The sequence below is a fragment of the Oreochromis aureus genome, linkage group 14 (genome assembly GCF_013358895.1).
Source record: "Oreochromis aureus strain Israel breed Guangdong linkage group 14, ZZ_aureus, whole genome shotgun sequence".
In the NCBI taxonomy this organism is placed as follows: domain Eukaryota; kingdom Metazoa; phylum Chordata; class Actinopteri; order Cichliformes; family Cichlidae; genus Oreochromis; species Oreochromis aureus.
In genome coordinates, this window is record NC_052955.1 from 34,191,260 (window position 1) to 34,209,726 (window position 18,467).

General features: G+C 43.3%; 1 protein-coding gene across 2 annotated transcripts in view; it reads right to left on the minus strand.

The window, feature by feature from the left end:
* epha4l (eph receptor A4, like) overlaps positions 1-7,660 on the minus strand; it is a 61,415-nt gene extending 53,755 nt beyond the window's left edge. Inside the window, exons 1-3 of one of the 2 annotated variants that reach the window (XM_031741549.2) lie at positions 7,349-7,660; positions 5,579-5,646; positions 2,169-2,832 (exon numbers count right to left, since the gene is read on the minus strand). In XM_031741549.2, the coding sequence (XP_031597409.1) occupies positions 2,169-2,832; positions 5,579-5,646; positions 7,349-7,445 (829 nt within the window). In that variant the 5' untranslated portion in view covers positions 7,446-7,660. The remainder of the gene's footprint in view (positions 1-2,168; positions 2,833-5,578; positions 5,647-7,348) is intronic. The other variant, XM_031741548.2, reaches the window with a different exon arrangement.
* Between the last annotated feature and the right edge of the window lie 10,807 nt (positions 7,661-18,467).

An 18,467-nucleotide genomic window follows, 5' to 3' on the forward strand; every position in this document is an offset into this window, starting at 1 on the left:
CCCTTGTAACCCTGCACGTACACAGGACAAGCACACACACACACACACCACTCACACAACTGCACCAAAGAAAACCTTTTAAAGAAAAACAGTTTGAACTTTATCAAACCACCTCATAGGCTGACACTCTCATACATGTTTTCAATACAGCAAAACAATACTGAAAAAAAAAAATCACACCTAAACTCATGTTTCCATTATATTCACCCTCACCACAAAGAAACCCCAAACCTCTGCCTAAGTCTGTTTGTCAACACGGGCATAGAAAAGCGGAGGCCCTCCCCCCCAGAGCCTGTCACATGGGGAAATATTAGCCAGCTCATCTGTGCACTTGAGGACCAGCACCTTTTAACCCACGAGTCCCTGACCCACACTCAAAATAAAGCCAACACATGTTATCCAGCTGAAAGTGAGATTTAGAAAGAGAGTAGAACTGTAGCTAAAAGTGAATGGAGTAGGCGTACTGGCACTGTAAACTTAAACAAGCTCAAGCAGATGCAGTGATATGGGGACTAAATGGATATATTGGCTTGAGCAACAGTGCCGGTGCCAAGCTGGCAAACACTACAATACTGCATTAGTCACATAAAATCAAAGCTTCCAAGTCCTTTATTGCCTTCTATGATGACTATAACAGCTATTTATCTCAACGAGAATTAAAGGGAAGAGATAAGAAGTCATTTCCAATGATGCAACAAAATGGAAGTTATGGTATACAATATGAGATCAGGGTTCTCATACTGAGTCATAAGAGGTTGTTGTGGTAAACTGATTGCAGATTTCTCTCTCTCTGCTTTTCTAAAACTGACTCTGGATATAGAAACCTGGCTGGAGCCATCTGAACCCAGAGGAGGTGGCAACACTCCAGGAGAATTCTTACTGATCATACTCAGTAAGAGTATGCTCAACAAATAAACTCTGAACTACACACACAAACCTCCATCTGTGACTACTTGAACCCCTTTGCCTTTCCCCCACCCCCGAGCAGCCAGTGGTAGCCCTAAATCACCAGACCTGTTTGTCATGCAATTAGTCCTCTGAGATAAAGGCTGCCTCGTAAATTAGGAGAGGTGTAGTAGTCCGTCCCCCTGTTAATCACCCGTGCCCAGCCTCTGACCCCTCACTGCTGTGGCCCACTGCTTTCTGTGTGATGTTGGTGGGTGGTGACGACCGGGGTTTACCAATAAACTTTCATGGCAGAACTGGCATCCGCTCATCTGGCCAGCTTACAAGTGTGCCCCCAGCTTGGCAAAAGACTGATCAGCAAAACAGCTGCTGAATCCTACTGGATGTTATTAACCTCACAGTACTGAATACCATACGCCACAGACCACTGGTGCTATGAAACAAGGGAGTTAAAGTGGGTCAGAGGCAATCAAAAATGCCATTTATGAAGAGCTTGGAAAACGACAGAAATTTGAAAGGATCTATTGGCGGGTTTTTGATTGGCATTCCTAGGATCATTTTAAATTCACCAACAGGCTTCAAGCTCTATCATGATTGTGATTTTAAAAAGTCTGAAGGGGGAGGCACTCTGCGCTGACCTTAAAACCTCATCAAACTGCCTGGTATAGGATCACGGCAAGCCAAGAGTAGAATAATTGTCCACAAAGGGCTATTCCTCTCCTACCAAATAGAACTATTTCAGCCCCATCTCCCAGCTGTGTATTTTTACTCCTCTCATACCTGCTTGGAATTATAAACCCTTTTCTCTCTCCTTCTCTTCCTCTAAAGCTGTCTATCTCTTTTCCACAGCTTGGGGCTCTATTGGGAATAAGAGAAAGAACAGTTAGGGCGGGTGAAAGACACAGCGTTAGTGCAAACCAGTTGGGGCACTAGTCTCCTCTCTCCGTGTCACCAATTCTCCTGGGATGCATCCCACTGCACAACACCTCCCAGTGGGCCCACTAATTACTCCATTTACAGTCATCTCCGCTTCTATCACCCAACTAAACACTGGAGAGAAGGCTGTAGAGAGCTGGGGAGCAAGGAGATAAAAACATCCAACGGAGAGAGAAGAACAAAGAGAACAAAACACACGAGATAAAGACAAAGAGACAGAGACAGGATATTGTAAGGGTGGGCCGGACTGGAGGAGAGGGGGGACGGTGGTCTATAAATCGAGAAAGGAGCCAAAAAAATGCCATAGACGAATATCAGTTGCTTACCTTGACATTCTGAATTGCGCTCCTCGTATCCAGGGTTGCACAGACAGTTCCCAATGGGCACCAACCACTCGCCATCTGCCCCGCAGTACATCTTGGGCACCTCCTTCTCCTCCGAGTTATCCACGCATGAACCACGAACTTCCACAAGCGAAGAAGTATCAGCTCCAGTGATAGTATCTGGAAACTGGGCCAAATTGCGCACGGCTAAAGGACATTTCTTATAGAAGACCCTGACAGAAACAAGCGCAATGCAAGCCCCAACATCCTGGAAAGCCAAATAGAAACCCTTGCGGGTCAGGGCTCCCACATCCCGGACTTCTGTATTCAACTTCATGATACGATCGCCAATGTCCACCTGAGTGAAGCTCTCATCTGCGGCGATGGTATCGATCTTGCCGAACTGGTTCTCTCGGATGTAGCGCTCTTTGTCGTTGTTGGACTCATAGTAGTAAAGGTTGAAGGTTTCCTTGCAGGTTCCCATGACACCCGGGAGACTATTGCAGTCTCGCAGAGTGAACTTAATCTCAATGTAGACTCGCTGGGCACCTCCTCTGGGGATCCAGTCAGTGCGGAGCCAGTTGTTTTGATTGGGTTCCATGACATTGCACACCTGGTACGTCCGAATGGGGATGTTCTTTTCATCCATAATACTCACTTCCTCCCACTGGGGAAAGGAAACAAATAATAAAATGTTAAAATCAGAATCGGAGAATCAGAGAGACTTTACTAATCCCAGAGGGAAATTCTTAAACTTTATTCGTCTCCACCAGGTCACCAGTGACTGGTTTGGGGCTGGTTTCACATCTACCCCTTTATATGGAATTTTCCTGTATGTAGCTTTCCCAAATGAAAAGTGTTCAGCAGAGGACCAAATGCATTGAAGAGCTAATTGGAAAAGTTATATCTTCCAGTTTAAACTGTGCTTGTTCAGCAACCTAACCCTAAGTGGTTCCCTGATGACTGGGTGGATGTTGAGAGTTTAAACTTTAAATCTGCTTGTGAAAATGGTATTTTCCAAACAGCAGCTAAAAGGAACCTGTAAAGAAAATTTGTTCAACATTAAGAACATCTAGAAAATGCCAGACATAAAAGCTCTCCTAACTGCCAATCTGCAGTATGTACCTAATTATGCAACTAAGTACATATTACACGGTGCCAGTTTATGCCAAGCAATATAGCGCAAAAGAGCATTTTGTTAGTTTAGCCAAGCAGAGCAGTTCATCGATGGCTTAAATTAATGCATATTTTATGAATGACACCTAATAGAGTTGTGCAAAGATATTAATATTTATTGCTTCTCCTCCACTATGAAGGAAATATGTGATTAGGTCTTTGGCTCAGCAATGCCTACAGTTCAATTACTTGGTGAGCTGTATACAAAATCTTCATCTCACACACACAAACACACACCTAGGCATTAGAAGATTGCTAATGATCGAATGTGCGCCTTCTTTACATCTGCATACATGATTGGCACTGATGTCGGTATGAGCTTGCGCGTGGGGTGCACAGATTACCCGGTGTGGTCTGGCTTATTTTTTACCCAGGGAGAATGTTTGTTTAACTCGTGATAAAGTTCCTCTCTCGACACGGCACCGTTGAGGAAACGCAAGTATTTCTCGAGAGCCTCGGAGCAGCCCGCTGCCTCTGTTATTTTTTTTTTTCCACCGTGTGTTTTAAATAGAGCCTTTGACTGAGCTGGGCTGTAAACAAGAGCAGACAAGCTTTTGGCCGCTGTCGTTTCAGCCATTTAGAAAACTGCACAAAAAAGAAAAAAACATAACAGTCAAAGTGAAACATGTGAGTCAGGCTGCCAGATTTTACTTGATGCCTTATCATAAACAATCTAGATTAAAGCCTTATTTCCCCAAAGCAGAGTGGTGGGATAATGCTAAACATAGCTGTGGCTGTAGGATTTAGAAAAATGTCTATCATTTCCCTCCTGCTCTCTGGCTTCAGCCCCCCTTTTGTTGTGGAAATCAAGCACCGCTGAGATAACGCCGCACCTTTCCCCCCGCCGATAGCAAGAAAGAGGGAGAATAAGGCCAATTGGTCATAATGAGAGGGTGAATGCAGGCTTTGCGCGGCTGCTGGGACCCTGTCAATCACTTGTTTGTGATAAAATGGCTGAGGGGAGGACCGGAGCGCAGCACCGATCAAGTTCATTTAGAGAGGCCAACAACAGAGCCCGCAACAGATGCACAAGATGAGATCCTGCTCCCCTGGGTTCATATTCATTAGCTGACATGGCGGTTGCTAATTTGTATTCATTTTCATAAAACATTAAAAGGCTTAATTGTGGTCTTCATCACATTTGTGCAAGCAGGACAACTGGAAGAACTGACTTCTGGCTGACGATCATTAACCCTCTGTCGTTTGAGTGACCCTGACCTCTAAGCTTTGACAATTTGTGATTTTAAAATTTATTTATTTATTGGCCTTTGAAAATGTTTTTTTTCCCAAGTTTGCACAATCAGAGGACAAAAAATGAATATTTTATCTAAAATATCAAAACCTACTTTTTCATTTATGAAAGGCCAGTTAGGGTGAGGGTTAGTTCCCAGCATGCATCTGAATACATGTTTACCTGTTATTATACAGTCACATTTCGGTTAAGGCACTGCATGTGCCTTACGTTTAACTAAAATCTAACACTTGTGGCCATCGTGGGGCCCTCTGTGGCCCCTGTTCTTTCTCGTACCAGAGCCACTGTAGCCCAATTAGAACCACCAGAGATCACACATTTTGTCGATCCTATTCCCCGTTGCTTTGTAGCTGGTCATACTGCAGGCAAGAGCTGAACCCCACTGCACTTTCCCCCCTCATTCATCCATTCCAGAGGACCCTCTCTCAGCTGCCAAGTTCCTCTCCCTCTCCCTCTCGCTTTCGCTTCGACTCAATGGTGGAAAGGGATATAAAGTTTCTCCACAAAGGCCGATTCAATCCACGGTCTATTCAGGAAACCCGACGCCCGCTGGAGTATCGGTCCCCGCATCTGACCATTACAGAGTGGTTGGAGAGGAGGGGAGCAGAGGAGAAAAAGGAACGGGGCTTGCGAGGTTATTGGGGTGCTTACACACCCCATGGTTCTCAAAGCGGCTTCCTGAACCTGATGTGGGTCTTGAGGTGGGTTACAGGTGGCCTCTATATAAGATAAAAATTTGAATTTATTCAATTTTTTGTGAAATGATCTAATCCTAAGCGCTGATGAACACAAACACCCACACACAATACAACAACAAAGATATTCCCATAAAATGCTCTCCAGGACAGAATCTTATCAAAGGGGGCTGTGTATCTATTTGGCGGATCACTCCACAGCTCCTGCCAACAATGGATATCATCTCTCTATTTTTTCCCAATAGGGGACCATGCGTCCTAACAAGGGAACACTTCTTTGCAGCACTTACCCCTCCTTCTGTCGGGTTGGAGACCCATCCCAGCTCCCCCTGTACAGCTCTGGAGTCCAATAACGTGACTGGAAAACAAGAATGAAAGAAGTGAGCATGCAGCCTCAGACTGTCCATACAACATCAGCACTGGCATATAATCCAATTAGGCCTTACACTCTGAGGAAGAGAAATGGCTTCCTATTTTTTTCATGATTAAAGCAAACGCATACACAAAGCTTTAAAGCGATTTATGTTGTCGAGGAAATCTTCTCATGATGATGGTTCAGGAATAAAAACTGTGGGCCAGCAAGTGTTACAAAAGATGTACATGTGAAGGCTTTGTTCTGCGTAATTCCCGGCTGTGCCTAAGGGACGTCGTTTGATTGATTTTCGTTAAGCAAAGGGATCTTCTATCAACGACAAACGCGTTTCCCCCGGAGCCTTTCACATCGTGATTTTATCGGTTGTTCACCGTCGTCTTTACGCGTGTTTGACTGAATCCTCGTGCGTAAACTTTGTCGAAAATAAAAGCATTTTATAAAAGGGGAAAAAACACAGTGACAGACAAAAAACCGAACACAATATTTTCTCCAAAAAAGTAAAACATCACGCACAAGAAAAATTCACGCATATATTTATAATTTAAAGAGATCAAATTGACATTATATTTGCGGTTCTTTTAAATTCTCATTGAGGGGAAAAAGCTTAATCAGCTGCATGTAATGTAAATAAATAAATAAATAAAAATCCGAGAACGTAAGCACATGAAATAAATGATTGTGCACACTGAAGACTGATTTTAAATTTTAATTTGTTCTTTAAGTCCCAACTAAACGGCGCTCGGGGTTTCTAACTGTGGACTTGTTGTGTCGGACAGCTTTGCTCTGCCGAGCAGGACAGACGCACACCAAACAGCCCGACAGAGGACAGACGTGCAACTAATGTGCTCGTCTTTAATAAAAATAAAGTATTGATTTTATTAGTGTTTACAGTAGAAAGTGGGTTAGAGCCTCATCTGTAGCGGACCTAACACGCTGCGCTCCGGGACCCGAGCAGGCTCCAGCCCCGAAAACCTCAGCGCATGTTTTGTATGTGATACACCACACTTCATTTAAATAGTTCCCATTTTAACACTTGCAAAAAATCTTGAATGAATCGACGATAAATGTTTTGTTGTGTCGGCGTCAATGCGATGCGCCAGGCAGGAAAGCTAAACTTTTAGAATTTATTCGGATTTTTCTTCCCTAAATGACGAAGTGACAGCGGGGGACATCGCTGCGGATGCTTCTGAAAATGATGGATTAAGAGCTGCTTTGTCAGTCGGATGTGTGGTTTGCGAGTCTCCAAACTGACTCGTATATTCATTTCGTTTCTCTTTTTCGACACACGTTTGCTCGAAGTGCTTTTTTTAAATTTTATTTATTAATTTTTTTTGGGGGGGGAGGCAGATGTCTCCTTCACTGTCCTACAGAAAACAGCACGTATTGGTGGAGGGGAGGGGGGGCAAAAGTATCAGTACTCCCAGGCTTTCCGCAGCTGGCACGATCCAAGTCCGACTCCAAAACAACCGATGCGCGCTCGGTCAGGCACTTCTCATTCCAGTTTCGCTCGCATAAAAGCTCTGCAGAAGCCGCTGAGTGCGTAAAGGTGACCCAACTCGTCGCGGCTCCACGCACTCGCAACTACGGAGGCTCGGCGAAGTGAGCCTCCGCGGCGCAAAAGCCGCACAGACGCGGGGGAGCGGGGATGAAGTCCCGCCGCAGTTCATTTTCCTCCCAGCGACCTTACCTTCATTTGGGGGATATATCCGTGTCGAAGAAACAGATGTAGAAATCCCAGAAATAAGAAAAGTGGCCGTGAACAAAATCCCTGCCATGAGTGCCATTTGTGTCGGTGCTGCGTTTTTTCCCCTCTCCTCTTTTTCTTTCGGTGCTCTTCTCCCAGGTCCTGCTGTCTCTCTCTCTCTCACACACACACACACACTCTCACTCACTCCCTCGCTCTCTCTCCTCTCTCTCTCCCAGTGGAATATGGGTCTGAAGCGGACAGAGGGGGAAGAGAAACGCACCGAGCGCTCCACAGCCAGGAGGCGGGTCCACTCCGTGCGCTCTGACGCGGACTCCGTCAATCCATATAGGAAACGAGAAGAACTGGGGGTGGGGAGAGAAGCGAGGGGGGCAAATAATCATTAACTAGCCCCCCAACACACACACACTCAAACACCTCTGCACACACCAAACAGTGGTCACTACAGTTCAGACGCATGAGACTGGGGATCATAGCGCACATTTGTCCAACTCACAGTGACTCTGAGCTACAAGATACAATCTGTGTGTGTGTGTGTGTGTTTGGGGTTTAGAAAAAGCAACACCTTAACTAACTGCAGAAAGCGCTCCTGAACTCTCCAGCATGGGAGTGCAATGCACTGCGTCAGTCTCAGTCCTGCGCGCTCGCAGCACTCTCACTGTGCTGATCCTGCTTGTAGTTCGGCTTCAGGCAAGTCCGAGGTAAGCGAGCCGCACCGGACCAAGGTCGCCACCTAGCGGACAACTCGACGCCTGTTCTCCAAAAGAATAAAAGGGGGGAAAAATGGATTAAAGAACAAGTATGAGCATGACCTCCCCTAACATTACACAGAATTGCACTTTGTGAAATTGACAATGCCCGTTTCAGGATGGGTGGCGAGCTTGTATTGGATTATTGTCACTTGCTGTTATTCTGATATTATCAGGGTTTTATGGGTATTTACGATGAAAGCTATAGGCACAGTGCAGCGTGAGGGAGGCAGACCTGGTTGTCTGTTGAGCTCCTGCTGCTGCTGCTGCAAAAAGGTAAAAAGCAAATGCTTGTTACCCCTGCAGTTTTTCTTCAAACAAAGGCAGCATTGTTCACATCTGAGAAAAGCCAGCTGTGTCCAGGTTTAAGATTTTGCCCAGGGTGCTCTCACTCATCTTTGTCCTCCTACACAGGTCTTTCTACTGCTCCCGTGAGATGCGCCCGTTGCTGTGGCTGACAGGCGGCCTCTCAATGATCTGCAGAGGAGACTGTCACTGTGTGGGCAGATTAGGGCTTTCTGCATCACCACACACTGCGGCCAGTGACTGCAGCCAGGCTTCCGCAAACCACGACCGGCACCCTTTGAATGTTGTGTCTCCTTTTTAGTGAAATGTGGCCTTTTCACAGATTACGAAGGCAGTGATTCAGCTGGGAAACATGCCCTCTGCCTTCATTGTCCTTGGGCTTGTCATTGTATCCCTATCAGCTGTATGGCTGCCTGTTCTTTCTGGGGGTTGGAAAGTCAAAACAGAATTTTTCACGCAGATCAGAAAAGTATTCCAGCGCTGTGTGCAAACTGCTGTTTTTAAAATCCAAAATGCACCTGCATGCATTTTGGATTTAGGCAGCTTCATTCACAGCCCAGGTTGCAAAGGCGAGCCAGCAAGGGCGAGAGCCATAAGAAACTTTCCTCACTCTCAGCAGGTGTCTGAATGCCTTTTTTTTTCTGGTTGTTTGTTTTTTCTCGTTTCATACATGTATGAATGTGTCTGTGTGGATATATTGCCAAGCGCACCAGCTCTTGTGTGCTTTTGTAGCTGTCACACCAAACTGAAGCTTCCAAACCGTGGCTATGATATGTTTATATGTGCCCATACAAGGAAACATCCAGGAGTTCCCTCACAGTGGTGAGCTCATGGCAAATAGACTTGCCTTTGTCTTGAGTGATTCAACAGACATACTGTGGCTTTGTTTTCCCCCTCATAGATGCCAATAAAAAAAAAGAAAGATATATAGAGTGTTTTTGTGTCTCACATGCTCTAAAAGGGCAGCTCTTGAGTCCTGATCTTGGATTGCAAAAAATGAGGCTGATTTAAGAAAAAGATGGAGAGGTGAGTGTGTGGGTTTATGTTGTTCTCGTCGGCCCTGGACACTCTGTCTCGTTGTGGCTTTATGGTCTCCCTAGTTTGCCCAGTGTAATGATGCAGACAGAGCATCTAGTGTCCACTGAAATTGGTCAAACAACCCAAAATATAGATTATACCTCTTGTTCCTCAGTCAGATGTGGAGCCTGATCGGTGACTGGAGTGGTGCTTTTGATCTTTGTAGACCAACGGTGGCAAAAGTTTGAAGCAATGACGAGGGGCAGCAGTGGTGGTCGGGACAGGCTGCTAGTGGGCGGGTGGTGTCTCTTGTCTCCCTTTATTTGAGCGGCTGTGCTTTTGATTGATTACACTCCCATCGTTTCCTTTATGCTCCTGTCAGACTGGTGGCTTTTCTTTTCTGGAGTTGAGGGAGGGTGGGTGGTGGTGGTGGTGAAGGGGGGGTAACTCCCCCCCCCCCCACACACACACACTACCACCACCACCCCTCTTTCTTCCCTCCACCAGCCCACTCCGCTTTCTCCAGATGGCATCTGCTGCCCACACATCTGCATTGTGTGCCAATCATGCACACCGACTCCAAATCCTTTGCTTGAGTTTGCACACACACACACACACTGATATGCTACAAAGTCCAGCTTTAACAGTGTGTACGTTTTGATTTTTCAAGTTAAGGTGTACAGAATTCATAGCACACAAAAGTAATTAAATTAAGTGAACATCATACCTCATGCAGTAACTAAAAACCACCTGACAATATTTCATCATTCAGTCCACAGGAATTTTACAGCTCGAGGACAATGAAGCTATCTTCTAGTAGTGGCTATATCATATCTCGTCTCCATCTATACCTCATCCTGATGTGACACATACTGCAGCTTTGTCAGATGCCTGTGTGTCTCTCCATTATACACGAGGTGTCTGTCGTCACCTCGAGGCACCACGGTATGGGCCACAGAGGGTTAACAGTCCTACAAAGTCTGTGTTAGGGGGTAGTGAGTACTAGAAAGACTGGCAGTAAAATGAGTCGTGTGTTTTGAACCCTCAAAGTCAGCGTTCTGGACACCACTAGTGTGACTTTTTATGAAGTCAGAAGTGGTCATATTTGGTTTAATGGGTAAAGTGCTGAGCTGTTAGCTAATGCTAGCAAGGTTTGTTAGCAAGCTACATCCACCATCCATAGCTGGACTGGCCATCGGGCATACCGGGCATTTGCCCGGTGGGCCGATGGAGATTCTTCGTTTTTATGGGCTGATGGGGGGTTTTTTCTTCGTTTTTTTCCGTAACGGTATAAACACTGAAAGGTGGTGGATTGGCCAGATGAAGGGAGATGTGTAAAAATAACTCACTTGTTTGGTGGTGGCTATTGCGGAGCTTCTACAGATTCAGTAACATTAGCAAGTGGTGGAGGCCAGCAGATGCAACACGCTGGCAGGTGGATGACGGAAAGGCAGGAGGAGCAGAGACCCGAGGCGGTGAACTGAACTTCAGGTAAGAAGTTATGACCTGCAGTCTATCTGGGTCAGATATAAACCAAGTTTAGGTGGAGTTTATTTTCGTTATGCTGACTTTTTACAGTCAGTTACAATAACTCGTTTCCATACTGCTGGGCGGGTGCTATGATATTATTGATGTTGAACTTGTTTTATCTTATTTATAAGGTTAGTTATTAGAGTTTCCAACTGTCCCGTAAAAAACGGAATCGTCTCGTATACAGAGAAAATATTGCGCGTTTCGTATTGAGGTGAAAATGAACACAGTTTGTCTTGTATTTCAGCTACAATGAAAAAGACACAAAGCTGGAGTTATTCTGTGTCTTTGCTGCACAGCTGCCTCTTCTCCTCTCATTATTATCCATTATTTTACATAGTACTTTTTTTTAGGGCCCTATCATAATTTCTTCGGAAGTAGCTAAGTACTGTTTATGATGCCAGCATTTTCCCACATTTTCTAGATACTGTACCAGTACTGTGTGTGAAATGCCATCAAAAAGTCAATTAAGTTTTATTCTTTCTCATCTGTCTTTCTGTCTCCTTTCACTTTTTAAAGGTTGCCATGTTAGAAAAAATATTTTGCCCTGCCATGCTGTTTATTGATGTGGCAAATGTATGGTTTATGAAAATATATCTAAATCTGTCATCAGTAATCAGTAATGATCATGTCTCACCTCTAGTCTTCTCTGTCTTAATCTCAGGTTCTCACCATGTGTTGTAGATAGTTCAGGAGATTAACTCGACCAAGCAGTCTACTTTTGGGTACTGTTTAGAATACCAGAATAGGGAGGATGGTGTAGGTTTAAGTTTATTAGACTGATACATATATACCAACAAGACAGTGTACATCACTGTGACAACAGTGTTTGTTTTCATTCAAAGGATGTATGGTTTTTCCTATAATACCTGGTGGGCCGGTCTCTAGTCAAAATGCCCGGGCCGATTTTTTGTCCCAGTCCAGCCCTGCCACCATCCATAAACTGCACTGCAATGCAATAGACGCAAATATGTGATAATGAGTGATGTGTTACAGACATATAAAACACTGGAACCTCACTGAACAAAACTGAAGTACAAACACAGCTCAGAGGTCCAATTCAGTGATTCCCACAGAGATGAGGCCTAGCAGACCGCTATCAGCTACAGCTGTCAGAACACCTGTCAGTCCAAGCAGCCACACTCCTGCCTTTAAGTCTCAACAGCATCCAGATGAAGGAATTGTTTTTTGTTTTGTTTTTTGTAATCCAAACCAGGTCTTTGTAGTAGGTTGTAAAGCTGCTTTTTAATGCTGTTTAATTCCACAAGCTGAGCCTATTGTATATACTGTTTACTCCTGTTTGGAAGCAGCCTCAAGTGGCCACTCCGGGAACTGCAGGTTTTGTCACTTTGCTTTCAGCCTCATTTTTCAGCCTTAAAGCTTTACCTGCCTTTGTGCAAGATATCAAACCTGTGTATTGCTCACAAAGCATCACATGTGTGTTTGCGTGTGTGAATGGATAAATGCGCCTTGTAGTGTTTTGATTGGTACAAAAAAATATAAAACCACTGTATAACTGCAGTCCATTTGACATTTCTGTTTTTATGAAATGTAAAATGATATCAGAGGCTGCTAAAGTCAGCTTTGAAGCCTTGAAAACCAGAGACAAAAGTGAACTGAATTGTGCTGTAGATTACTGAGTCTTTATTTCCCTGCCTGGTGTCCACTTTGGAAGTCCAAGTCAACATCTCCCTTCAACATTTTATGTCCAGAAGCTTGTACCTCCAGCTTTAATTTCAGATTAGGGAAGCATATATTTCATAACACAGCGCATGATGCCAGAGACATGTTTTAGTCTTGAGTTCACTATAGCAGGAAAATGTTAACTAAAAATTACCAAAGCTAACCTTCAGAAAGTCTCCAAACAAACCCATCACACACTGAGCCAACAAACTTGCCCAATCTTCCACCTTTACAGGAGGTTTACCACATATTTATTGGCCCCCCTTCCCTTTCCTTTTGTCCTCTTCTCCCACTCTCCCTACTACAGTTTGGTTCATTGTTCCATCTAAAGTCCCTCCTGCTGGCCTGCGACCCCCCCTCAGGCTAAAGGCGCAGCCCACCGCCTTCGGATCCCCAGCTTCATGCCGTGTTCCTCGAGACCACAGTCAGGAAGACAGTCCCCGGAGGTCAGAGCGAGTGGGAGTCGGAGAAGACAAGAAGAGAAAAAGGAGAGAGGAGATCAAAGAAGCAGCGGGAGAGAAGCTCTGAACCAGAATGTCAAAGATGAGATAAAATCCACTGGACTGGAAACATCACTCACACAAACACATGGACAAGCTCTGTACTCTCTAAGCACATTTGTTTTGGGTTCAGTTCAACACATCTTTGCCTGTGATCATCCACATGTCCTAAGGCAATTACTCTGAAAACTCCATTAATTCTAAGCTTATGTCGCTATGATTTACTGGGCTCCACATTAAAACATTCCTTATATTAACCATTTTCACCATCCAGCATTTCTTTTCACTGGACACTCATTATCCCCATCAAGCACTTGCTCTTAAAAACATAGTGTGCCCCACTTCATGCCATGTTTATCTTCCAAACAGATGCTCCAACAGTCATCTTCCTAGTTGTTTTAATAATAATAATAATGATAATAATAATAATAACAATAATACATTTTATTTGAGGGCACCTTTCAAAAACCCAAGGTCACCTTACAAAAGAACAAAGTTAATAAAAGAAGCAATAGTCATAAAATACATACAATAAGTTAAAATTGCAAAACAGAACTTGACAACAGATAAAATCAGCACTAAAGCGAATAAGTCAGCTACATGACATTTTCAAATGTAATGTTTTACTTACATTTGAAAATGCTGTTACCTGGAGCAACTTGCAGACCTGTTCTAAATGGCAACATCTTCAGACGATTTTAACAGCTCAAATAAATCTGGGGGCGGGGCTTAAAAAGTAACCTGCACCAACTGGGATACTAGCTGTCTGCCAACTTTTCTCACATTTTTGTATGGTTTATAAGCATTTTACTTTCATATAATATTTAGATTTTTATGCATTGTGCCTTAATTTTACAAGAGGAGCATGTAAAGCAAACAAAACCCTAACATGGTTTTGTTAAACTTCTAATACAAAAAAGTGAAACAAGTGTGTCCATCATTACTAGAAATTAAAGTTACTTTTTGCTGCACAAAGTTACACCAGGTAACTCTGCAATTACTCTGAATTTATATGTGATCCCAGTATGGCTATAAATATTAATATAGCTACTGATGAAATTTTATCATACCATAATTGCACCGAACACTTTTTGTTGTTTAATTATTGCTTAAAAATGTATTGTAAACGTAGAAGACTCAAAACCTTCTGCGTTACATACAAAAACCTGTATTTATTGAGTATGATACACTAGGTGTTAAAGGGTTAAGGTTTTACATGTGCAGTCCATACTGGTAAAGTCCTGCTAGTGTCACAACTGGGTAAACAGTTCACAGAGAAAGCCATGCTTCTGCCTTGCCATGTTAACTCTGAACACCCTCCACAACCCTCCACCGTGCAGCATCCATCCGTGTGCTCCACGAAATGTTGACTGGCTGTTCTCTGACCTATTCACGCCCCTGCCACCCAGCTCTTTACCCCCCAACGGCAGTGTGTCAATCAATAAGCATCACGGCAGGTTTGGCAGTCGAGCCCAGCAGGCGCGAGCTCTCTCTGCTGTTGTGGAAAAGCAAGCGACCAGTTAGAGATCCTTTGTGTCGTTTCAGATTTACCTGGGGGTTTTCAGAGCTGGGCCGTTATTGTGTCTACCCTGTTGTTTACCACCCTTCATGTTGCAGTCCTGAGTTGTTGTTGTGGGAAATGCCACTGGTTTGAGAGTGAACAGCAGGCGGTATGTGCTCACACAGAGCGTTTCTCCACGCTCTGATATAACCTCTCTGATCAAGACATATCGAAGTCGCATGGCATTTTCTGGAAAGTCTGATATAAATACATACAAAGTATAACAGAATCTTTTATGGATACCTTTATTCTGAAGCTGTGACTAAAATGTGTGATTTACAAGTTGCTGTGTCTTGTTTTATGAGGCGTTAAGCCCGCGAAGTCATATCAAAGTCACAAATTATTCTTTGTAACCCCATGAAAACCTACTTATGCTACTTTTTTGTTGTAGAGGCATCATTTTTGGTTGTTAGGGGGCTGGGTAACGATCCAGCGCATACTCAACTGGCTGCCAGATTAAACCGCTGCCGTTAGATACATTTAGATGTCTGTGGCAGTGCAATCGCTCAGTGCTTAAAGCGTCAACACAAGCTACAAATCACCTCCGATTCTAGGCAGCTTTCGAATTTGTATGTGAAAGATTACACGCGAAATACATTTGGCAGCCGCAAAAGGGAATAAGCACTGAAGGGGAGATGATTTAAGGTGTCTCTAAGTTATTTTATGGCATGGTGTCAGCTGCTCTGGAGCCTCAAAGACAAGGAGGTGGATTGGTGAGTTTATGCATGTGGAAGATAAGCTGTACAAATGCACACGTATAGCTCTTCACATGGATTTCTTTTCAGGCACACATGTGTCAGTCACATTGCATCCATAAAAGCCATGTACAGACTTTCTCTCCCTCAGTCTGATCCATTGTTTTAATTGCGTAGTTAACAATTCGCAGACGCGCACGTGCAGACACCATCGTCGCGGTAACAAATGAACTGACACTTGGCTGACCGTCGGATTTGGTGATGGAGTTCACGTTCCATCTCGCGTTGTCTCCCAACTTAGTGAGAATCAAGAGGAGGCACAGAAGGCGGTGGGAGTTTACGAGCACACAATGAGCATTTGGCCCTTCAGCTGTTACTCTCAGACAAACTGGGACAAATGAAAGGTGCTATGTGAAGAACTGTGGTGCCTTCATATGGTGTGCTCTTGGCATTACTGATGTTACAAGAAGGGGTTTACAAAACTGACACCGTATTTTCCAGTGGTTCCCCAGCCACGGTGATTGTTGCTAAGCAAAGCCTCAGATCATCATGTGGCGTAAGGACAGCCCCTTCTTCCTGCTTCCAGCCATAAAACAATCACATTTTACTGCCAAATCCACCTCAGCCTCAAGACGAGCAAGCTGCAAAACCAGCAGAACAGGGCAGTAAATGAATAAGTGATTTACTAATGTTAAATGGTGACACATACTTCACTGCATTTAATTGACTGAATTCATAAATCTGCATATTCATTACATGGATTGGCATCGTTGATGGCATAAAAAATAAATCACGTATTTACGATGACGGACATGTGAGCAGTAGTCTGGCCTCGTCAGTTACAGTAAATGCTATCTACAAATATGATTTTAACAGGAAGTCCAGCTGAATTCAAAATCTCTTTTAGAAGAGCCAAGATTGCAAAAGTACCAACAACAAAATGTTAAAACGCAACATAAAGTGCAGCATATACAATATGGGACACAATGTCCACAACAAAATCAGCAATGGTCTCTCATGAAAACCAAATACATGCCGACTTCAACACTTACACATTAAAAAGCCATGCAATATTAAAGGGAAAATCCCAACAATCAGACAGTCCCCTATAGGCAAGCAGTTAGCGACAGTGGGAAGGAAGAACTCGTGTTCAACAGGAAGAAACCTTCAGCTGAACCAGGCTCAGGGAGGGGCAGCTGGGCATGGAGAGAATTTTAATTTTACTTCCTTTTTTTTAACATGTTTATTTGTGATTTGCAGGCACAAATAAGCAAATCTGTTTATCTATTTATGTCCATGAACTGAAATGGTCACATCAGTAACAGAAATCTGTAAAAAAAAATTATTTGAATAGGAAGCATATTTTGTGTCAGAAGAACATATTTTATCCAGATAAAGCATCACCATGGAAACCAGTAATATAAGGCCTTTAGAGATGTGGCAGCCATTGTATTTTAAACCACTCCATGTCATTTTCTTAACCCAACTCAGTAGTTTGTAATGCCAAACCTTAACCAAGCTAATACAATACATCTGACCAAATATCATATTTACAATCAATTATGTATGAAAAAAACTATACAAATGCTCTTTAAAAATATGCGCTGTAACCCTAGTGGGGGGTTTTTGCTTTTTTTTTAAAGGTTATGTCTTTTTCACAGTGTGTTGTGAGATGACATTAGCTACTGTGTTGAGGAACTCTTAAAGTTTCTGTCTTCTTCTTCAGAATGTTTTAATTGCAGCTGCTTGTGTACCCGGCAGTGTTTTGTGTTACAGCAAACCAGTAACAGGATGAAAAATAGGTGAGGTGTTTTACTAGAGAACACAAACCTCCTTGGGTTTTGCAGTAAGATAAGTACATCATCCTGTCTTGTTTGACAGTAAAGAAAAGGGCTGGCACATTTTACAGATATTGAATTTCACGCCATGTCTGTATTGCAGCACAGCAAATTAAAGCTTAAGTCAAGTCATATCACATTGTACTTGGTGGGTTAACTCTTGGAAGAATTTTGCACACACTGAGAGAAATTTCCAGGCAATGCCTTTAAAATAAGTCTACTTTAATCTTTAACACAAATGTACAGTGTCTACTTTAAGTTATGACTGACTTCTTATTGTTTTTATCACTTTGGTTCAAGGGTTCTATGCCTTGAACCATTTCAGCAGCCTAGCATCACAGAATAGTATATGAATAACACAACAAGTCATTTGTGCATTACCACTAAACATTTTGTGCTTTTTTTGCTGATAAAGTTTGCAGAACTGTGAATATTTTCCCCATGCCCAGGTACTCCAGTTTCCTCCCACAGTCCAAAGACAGGTTAGGCATGATGGTTTAGCATGTTTTCTGTACCTATAAACGTGAGTGTGAATGGTTGTCTGTCTCAATGTTATAACAAAAAGAATATGGTGGAAAAGCATTTTTTCTTCCTAAAAACAACAAAGTAAAAAAAAACAAAAAAAAAAAAAACTAAACTAAACTAAAAAGCGTAAACCCACTCTGGAAACAAAACTCAATTAAAAACATAAAGTAAAAACAAAGGACTAACTAGAAAAAATACGAAAATACCCCCTATGATCACTCCAGTGTAACCCACCCTAGCCCAGTGGAAGAAAATGGATGTATCTGGTATGCTGCTGAGCAACCATATATATTATTTTACACAATACACCTCAGAGCTTTGCATTAGGCTTTTGCTGCAAAGGCTTGTTAGTAGCCTAATTATTGTCAGCTTTTGATCTCATCGTCACAGCTGGTGAGAATGACAAAAAACAAATATCTTGATAAGCTAATCTTGTACAGATGCCGAGGTAAAATATTTTGTTTAGACCAGCTATTCTTTTCCTTTCCTGCCCAACCACCTCCTCCTCCTCCTCCTCCTCTCCTTCCTTCTCCTCCTGGGGGTGGGATGTATTTGCACCATGGGTGTTGATGGAGGAGGTGGGTGAGGTTGGGCTGAGCATGGTAATCACCTAAAGGTGGGCTGGTTGCTATGGCGTCCTGCCACTGCACAGTGACAGCAGCATATTGAGTTGCACAGAGGAGGGCAGAAGTGTCGA